The sequence below is a fragment of the Barbus barbus genome (genome assembly GCF_936440315.1).
Source record: "Barbus barbus genome assembly, chromosome: 8".
Lineage (NCBI taxonomy): Eukaryota > Metazoa > Chordata > Actinopteri > Cypriniformes > Cyprinidae > Barbus > Barbus barbus.
The window spans coordinates 35,039,693-35,047,500 of NC_136736.1; the positions used below are offsets into that span (position 1 = coordinate 35,039,693).

At 37.1% G+C, this 7,808-nt stretch overlaps 2 protein-coding genes across 2 annotated transcripts; one reads left to right on the forward strand and one right to left on the reverse strand.

Annotated features, from left to right (window-relative positions):
• Window positions 1–211: 211 nt before the first annotated feature.
• On the reverse strand, window positions 212–3,843 carry LOC306873891 (thioredoxin-like protein 4B). The gene is made up of 3 exons (XM_079423423.1): window positions 3,670–3,843; window positions 1,149–1,300; window positions 212–780 (listed from the first exon to the last, which is right to left on the reverse strand). The coding sequence occupies exons 1-3, from the start codon at window positions 3,799–3,801 to the stop codon at window positions 615–617; spliced, it is 450 nt and encodes a 149-aa protein (XP_079279549.1). The 5' UTR covers window positions 3,802–3,843; the 3' UTR covers window positions 212–614.
• A 252-nt stretch (window positions 3,844–4,095) lies between these two features.
• On the forward strand, window positions 4,096–7,675 carry LOC306874161 (tRNA methyltransferase 10 homolog C-like). Its single transcript, XM_079423986.1, has 4 exons — window positions 4,096–4,165; window positions 5,260–5,696; window positions 5,925–6,335; window positions 7,203–7,675. Exons 2-4 carry the CDS (start codon window positions 5,283–5,285, stop codon window positions 7,587–7,589), a joined length of 1,212 nt encoding a protein of 403 aa, XP_079280112.1. The 5' UTR covers window positions 4,096–4,165; window positions 5,260–5,282; the 3' UTR covers window positions 7,590–7,675.
• The last annotated feature ends 133 nt before the right edge of the window (window positions 7,676–7,808 follow it).

Here is a 7,808-nt window from a genome sequence, read left to right on the forward strand (position 1 = left end):
ATCAGAAACACCTGTCACGTGATCACTGATTACACACGTGTTAGCAGTCAGGAACCACATCAGGTACAACTACAGCTCGACTAGCTGCTAATCTTTATTAGAGTTTATACATTTATAAAACAAATGAGTTAAGAATTGAAATCTCTTTCTGTGATGAATGATTGATTACAAAATATATATTAAACAATAATGATGTTTTTGAAACAAGTCTCACCAAGGCTGCATTTATTTGATCAAAAATACAGTAAAAATTCGGAAATATTATTATAATGTAAAATATCTGTTTTCTATGTGAATATGTGTTAAAGTGTAATGTATTTCTGTGATCTGCAGCTGTATTTTCAGCATCATTACTCCAGTCTTCAGTGTCACATGATCTTCAGAAATCATTATAATATACTCATTTACTGCTCAACAAACATTTCTGATTTGTTTTTATGTTAACTGATGGACTGGAGTGGTGTGGATTATTGTGATGTTTTTATCACATTATTATTTAGAAAAACTTCACAATACACAGAATAAGTACATCAGATTGTTTCCACGGGAAACTCTACATTCTGGCAAAGCATTAATAAGCTGACTTATTATGTGTTGTCGGGTCAAACTCAGTGCTAGATGTCATGGTACAGCAGATCATATTTAGGGATGTTTCTCGGGTCGATTGGGCTTCGGACGATTAGTTTTCCTCTCATGGCACCTCGATAGATCACTTCAATCAGATCCATGAAGTCCTGCTTGGTTTTGAAGCTTCCCACAAACTTGCTATGATCTGGAGATCTGAATGGAAATAAATTAAATCAGTTCAACTACACTCAAATATCAAGGAAGCAATTAAAGAGCAAATGATGTCACGATTGCTATGAAATATATCTTTCTTGTTTATGAACACTTGTATGGAAACATCCGTTTCAGCAGAAGTTCATTTTAGCTTAAATAACCTCTCACTTTAACCACATATCCTGTGTTTGCAAAAGCATATCCTGTTTCCTTTGGGTAAGAGCCAGATGATTAATAGTAAAAGCTTGCATTAAATACACACTTGATTTATAGGCAACAAAACAATAGCTGTTGTAAACCCACATATAAAGTTATATGCTATATTATACATGATAACACGTGAAAGAGGCATATTGATCAACACGCACCCGTAGTCCACCTTCATGTGCTGTCCGTTGAAGAAGAACACTGTTGAGGGAATGAAGCTGATGTCGAAGTATCGGGTATAAACCGGCGCCGTGTCCACATCCACCAGATAAATACTGGCCATGTTACTCAGATCATGAGCCGTCTTTGACAGCTGTCAATCACACAGACAGACAGATTTAACCATATTCAACACAGCTGCGCTCAGAATTACTTCAGTGAAAGCATACAATTGTTTTCAGGTTTCTTCGATGAATAGAAAGTTCAGAAGAACAGCATTATCTGAATCTTATGAATATCTTTATCAGCAATTTTGATCAATTTACTGCGTCCTTGCTAAATAAAACCCTTCATTTCTATCATTTCTATCCCAGAAAAAAAATATATAGAGGTATAGAGTGCATAATGTTACAAAAGCTATTTATTTCAGATAAATGCTGATCTTTGTATTCATCAAAGAATCCGGAAATTATTATTTCTTTTTTAAATATTGATAAATGTTTGTTGAGCAGTAAATCAGTATATTATTATGATTTCTGAAGATCATGTGACACTGAAGACTGGAGTAATGATGCTGAAAATACAGCTGTAGATCACAGAAACATATATTAAAATAGAAAACAGTTATTTTAAATTATAATATTTCACAATTTTTACAGCATTTTTGACCAAATAAATGCAGCCTTGGCGAGATTTCTTTCAAAAACAGTAAAAATCTTCATTATTGTAAATATTTGACTGGTAGTGTCTGTTTAATATATATTTTGTAATCAATCATTCATCACAGAAAGAGATTTCAATTAAAATTCTGCATAACACATTTGTTTTATCAATGGTAGAAGGCTTGGCTCCATTGATTCGTGCTGTTGTACATTCACAAGACACTGTTTGCAGGAGGCTACGGATCCAATGTGTTTTCCCACACATATGCGGTGTAAACCAGTTCTGTATTATGGTCTTCTTCGCAGCTGTAAAACCAGCAAACAACATTCTCCTTTGCACTGAACTTATACAGAGACCAGAATCATCATTAAGACACAAACTTGGGTTAACTGACCAATCAATTTGCAGTAAGGATGATAAAACCAGGTTTACACAGACTGCTAGTGACAGGACATTCCCAAAACATATGCAGAAAAGTACCTGATGATGTAGTATTACATATATGGCAGTTGAAATTTGCTTGTAGTTTCATTTTGAATCTTTTGTAAGGAGTTATGTATGCTCTATGAATGACTGTGAAGTGAATAAGACGATGCACCAGAGTTTTAGATGTTAAACTGAGATTAGACCACACCCTCTCCCAGTCCACAGATACATTAAGGTCAGATAATTCCCTATTCCAAATAGTTTAATAGAAAGAGGTTTTATAATGCAATCAAGAGTCTTATTATATATTAAGGAAGCAGATGGTGCAATCCAGTCCCGCATAGGATGAGAGGAAACGGGAGAAGACCAAGGAACGCCATACGCTTTGAGAGCGGAACGTAATTGAAGAAAGACAAAATATGCAGATGCTGGTAGACAAAATTTAGCTCTTAACGTCTGAAATGAACATAGGCCCTGGTTATCATATCATATATATTTACACCTAAAGAAGACCAAGAGGGTTGGACAAATGGGCGATTTCCGCATACAAAATTAAAATTGTGCCATAAAGGTGTACTATTACAAAATTTGAAGGGTCCTCCAATCCGACGTTCAACCGTTTTCCAGATTTTAATAGAGTTGGCCACAACCGGACCAAATTTATAATTATCCCCTTTTTTCCCTGTGCCAGTAAATAAAATATCCTGGAGTCTATTTGGTTTAACCTTGTCAGCTTCAATCACTCTCCAAGAAACTGTAGATTGAGGATCAACCCAAGCATGAAGAGCCTTAAGCTGGAACGACCAATAGTACAGTTCAACATCGGGTCCAGACAGTCCTGCTATTAGGATGCTGTAATGTGCTACGTTTAATTCTGGGGCATTTATCATTCCAGATACATTTCATAATTATGGAGTTGATCTCCTGAAAGTAACCTGGAGGGGGATAGAGTAGCATAGAGAAAAAAATAATTAAATCGAGGTAACAAATTCATCTTAACAGTGGAGATTCTTCCATCTTTGAATGTCATTCTTGACCTAAAACTAAAATATTATTAAATTGTCCCTGGCAATCTTATGAATGTTTCATATATGGTGAAAGAGTCCTTAATAGGGATGAATGAGGGAATAGAAGAATTAACTTTAATATTGTTAATTGGCATTAAAGCAGATTTGCTCCAATTTATTTTATATCCTGATAAGATACTAAAATTATCACATTCCTTAATTATATTAGAGACTGAAACATCAGAGTGGTCTAAATATAGAATAATATCATCAGCGTATAGCGAAATACTACGATTATGATCATGAATCTTAACGTTAAACTTAACGTTCAGTAATTTAGAGGATGGATTAGCTGTTGTATCAGATTGAGATGATCTAAAGCAGGATTTATAACAGCATTAAAGTGAATATGAAGATAATAACTCACAATCTCGTCCAGCTGTAAACACACAGAATCTTCATCTCTGCCGAAACGCAGCACTAACACCTTCTCAGCGACGGATTTAACAGCGTCGTCGATGTCTCTTTTACTCGACAGCTTATGGAGGAAGAAGCTCATGACGCTTTCACTCAATTCAGTCTGAAACACAAACACAATCAGCTCAGGATGTTTACTAGTGTGTGGTGTACCGCTATATATGATCCGGCTAGAAACGCCATCGATAGTTCCTACACTGCGTGCGCAACTCAACTTAAATATGTTATTACTGTTAGTGATATTACGTGTTTTACTATTTTAAATCACACAGCAAAACTTCAAACGTTAAAGAATTCAAACATCTTTAAAAATATTGAATAACAGACGGTCCATTAAAAGGCGAAGGCAGATTTCCGCACGGTCAGCTATTATTGTTGCACACCGACATCCACATGACAGCAGCGTGTGTCCTTCTGAGTGAACAAACAGAAATACAGCTGGCACGGTGTGTTGATTTTACTCATAATGTGTGTGAATATGATTGTAGATGTAGAGGAGACCGGGGCTAGTTGTCACATGTAACTCTCGAGTTTGATTCATAAATGCTTGACTTCTCTGGCAGACTAAAATTAGACTTGTTGGGTTATTACTGTTGTGTATTAGTGTGTTTATGCTTTTGCTGTTTATGATTGAAAATATTTCTCATAGGTCTTTAATATTTAGCAAATATTTGGTCTTTAAAATGAGCTTCTCCATTAATGCAGGTTGACAACATGCTGTAATTCAGTCCCTGGTCAAAAACAATGGAGATATTCAGTATCTTTTATTTTGTCTGTTTCATATGTTAATAGAAAAAACACAGTATGGTAATATATTCAAGCAACCTGAACTCAAAATACAAAAATAAGAAATTATATTTTGCATAAAGACCTTAAAGTCTGTTTTATCATGACAAACACTTTATATATATATATATATATATATATATATATATATATATATATATAGTGACTTAATGCATGCAATAAACAATTATAGTAATAATATAATCAATATGTGTAATATATTTATATCAACTTTTAAAGTATGCAAAATATTAAAAAAAATAAAACGAACAAATAAACTATATATTTATATACAAGTATCATGGCATAATTTTAAAAAAATAAAAAATCATAATATATTTATTAGTGCTGTCAAATGATTAAAGTTTTTGTTTACATAATATATGTGCGTACTGTGCATATTTATTTATATATAAATACACACACGCCTGTATATATTTTGAAAATATTTACATGCATATGTATATTCATATAATTTATATTTATAAATGTATTTATTTTTTTTCTTAAATATATACATGCATGTGTGTATTTATATATAATAAAGAGTTCACAAACATTATGTAAACAAACTTATTTTGAAAGCGATTAATCATTTGACAGCACTAATATTTATATAAAGTGATTTTTGAAAGTATACAAATTCAGCATGAAGCAAATATACACATGTTTTTAATAATTGAATGTTTGTGTAGAAATGAAATGCTAGTCCTGTATCACGGCTCTGTCCTGCACCTGCTGTGTGTTTCTGCAGGTGTTTCTGTGACGCTGCAGCTGATGATGCTCCTGCGCTCGTGTTCGCTGGCTCTGAGATGCAGAAATCCACGCATCTCCATCAGAGCCTTCAGCTCCAGCCGCAGCGCCGGGAGAGATGCTTCAGAAGACGCTCTGGATCTGGACGGCTGGAAGACGGTGATGAGATCTCAAGCACTGCGGGAGGAGAGCGAGGGTCCGAGTCGCTCAGCGCTGGACGATAACCGCGAGCTGGTGGAGATGTGGCATCAGGCGGGGAAGTTCGTTCCCAAGAACATCACAGACGAGCAGCTGGAGGATCTCTCTCGGCTCGCAACCAGATCCGCCAAGAAGAAGTACCTCAAGTTCCTGGCCATTAAAGAGTCACACAAGATCTCCAAGAAGGAGAAGCAGGAGAGGAAGAAATCCGAGAGGGAAGCGCAAATTGTGACTTTTAAAGTATGCAAAAATTTTAAAAGCTATTAAATAAACTATAAATGTGTCCCTGCAGCACAAAAGCAGTCATGAGTAACACAGGTATATTTATAGCAATAGACAACAATACATTGTATGGGTCACAATTATACATTTCTCTTTTATGCCAAAAATCATATTTCTACAAATATACCTGTGCTACTCATGACTGCTTTTGTGCTTTTATATGCATAATATGTTCACGTTTACCAGGAGAATGTGAAGGAAGGAGAGCAAGAGGAACCTAAGAACACCTTCCTGCTGCGGTTCTGGAGCAGCTCGGCGGATCGAGTCCAGAGCTGGAGAGCGGCGCAGGCCATGCGCTTCGGTCAGCCGCTGGTGTACGATATGAGCTACGAGCATCACATGAGCCGCCGCGAGCTGGAGAACACCGCCGCGCAGCTGATGGAGAGCGAGGGCTGGAACCGCCGCGCCACAGACCCCTTCCACCTGCACTTCTGCGGCCTGCAACCGGACGGAGCGTATCTGCGTGAGCTGCGCAGACGATACGGATCGCAGACGTGGGATCAACTGCTGATCACGGCCACCGAGCGAACGCACCTGGAGATGTTTCCTCAGCAGGATCTGGTGTATCTGACCGCCGATTCCAAGCAGGTTCTGCAGGTAGGCATGTGACGGTAACACATTTTCATTTTAATTGCAGAAGAATTTATCACGGTATTGAAATTTAGTTACAAAAAAGGGTCAGAAGTTAACATACCCCTTTCTGAATCATACAAAATGCATGTTATTGTTTATTTAGTACTGACCTGAATAAGATGTTTACATATAGTCCACAAGAGAAAATAGTTGAATTTATAAAAATGACCCGTTCAAAAGTTTACATCCCCTTGATTCTTAATACTGTGTTGTTACCTGAATGATCCACAGCTGTGTTTGTTTGTTTAGTGATAGTTGTTCATGAGTCCCTTGTTTGTCCTGAACAGTTAAACTGCTGTTCTTCAGAAAAATATTTCAGCTCCCACAAATTCTGTGGTTTTCCAGAATTTTTGTGTATTTGAACCCTTTCCAACAATGACTGTATGATTTTGAGATCCATCTTTTCACACTGAGGACAACTGAGGGACTCATATGCAGCTATTACAGAAGATTCAAACGCTCACTGATGCTCCAGAAGGAAAAACCATGCTTTAAGAGCCGGGGCGTGAAAACTTTTGAACAGAATGGAGATGTGTACATTTATCTTATTTTGCCTAAATATCATATTTTTTCATTTAGTACTGCCCTTCAGAAGCTACAGAAGATACTTACATGTTTCCCAGAAGACAAATTAAGTTAAATTTACCCTGATCTTCAAATTTAAACAGTTACTTTAGAAAAGTAATCAAATGTAATCAGTTACATTAATAAAGTAGTTACACTACTTATGACATGTTAGATAGGGTAACTTGTAACTAGGTAACTCTGTAACCTATTACATTTCCAAAGTAACCTTCCCAACACTGCGTGCATGTTCATTATTACCTGCAGGAGTTTGATCACAGTAAGGTGTACATCATCGGAGCGATGGTGGACCGCTCCATTCACTCCGGCGTCTCTCTGGCCAACGCTAAACGCCTGCGACTGACCACAGCACGCCTGCCTCTGGACGAGCATCTGGACTGGGAGTGTGGAGCCAAGAACCTGACCCTGGACCAGATGATGCGCATCCTGATCACGCTGAAGGACACGGGCAGCTGGGAGAAAGCGCTGGAGTTCGTGCCGAAGAGGAAACACGCCGGCTTCACGAGAGTCACAAAGAGTCGATTCGTTCCGAACGATTCAGCAGGGATTCGCTTCCCCGCCGGAGTTCAGAGCAGAACAGACGGACGCAACAAACAAGCAGAAAGAGACAAACGCTGGGAGGATCCACATTAATACTGGAATACTGCTGTGCCCTTCTCATTAATAAAGATGATGGTTTCAGATGCCTGTTGCAACAATCTTTTGTTTCAAATGGTTACAAAAAAAAAAAGTGATATGGTCATATGGACCAACATAAGAAATTATATTGTTGCAAAATCAAACAATTTTGTTTTTAAATATGTTTTAGGATCATTGTTGTTTTTTTTTGTCTTTTTTGCATTCTGATTTTAA

Excerpts from the sequence above, each read along its gene's own strand:
- LOC306873891 (XM_079423423.1), bottom strand. The coding sequence starts at position 3,801 with ATGAGCTTCTTCCTCCATAAGCTGTCGAGTAAAAGAGACATCGACGAC. Across the intron at positions 1,301-3,669 it reads GTTTACAGCTGGACGAGATT|CTGTCAAAGACGGCTCATGA; the intron begins GTGAGTTATTAT and ends TGTGATTGACAG. Across the intron at positions 781-1,148 it reads CACATGAAGGTGGACTACGG|ATCTCCAGATCATAGCAAGT; the intron begins GTGCGTGTTGAT and ends ATTTCCATTCAG.
- LOC306874161 (XM_079423986.1), top strand. The coding sequence starts at position 5,283 with ATGATGCTCCTGCGCTCGTGTTCGCTGGCTCTGAGATGCAGAAATCCA. Across the intron at positions 5,697-5,924 it reads CGCAAATTGTGACTTTTAAA|GAGAATGTGAAGGAAGGAGA; the intron begins GTATGCAAAAAT and ends CACGTTTACCAG. Across the intron at positions 6,336-7,202 it reads ATTCCAAGCAGGTTCTGCAG|GAGTTTGATCACAGTAAGGT; the intron begins GTAGGCATGTGA and ends TATTACCTGCAG.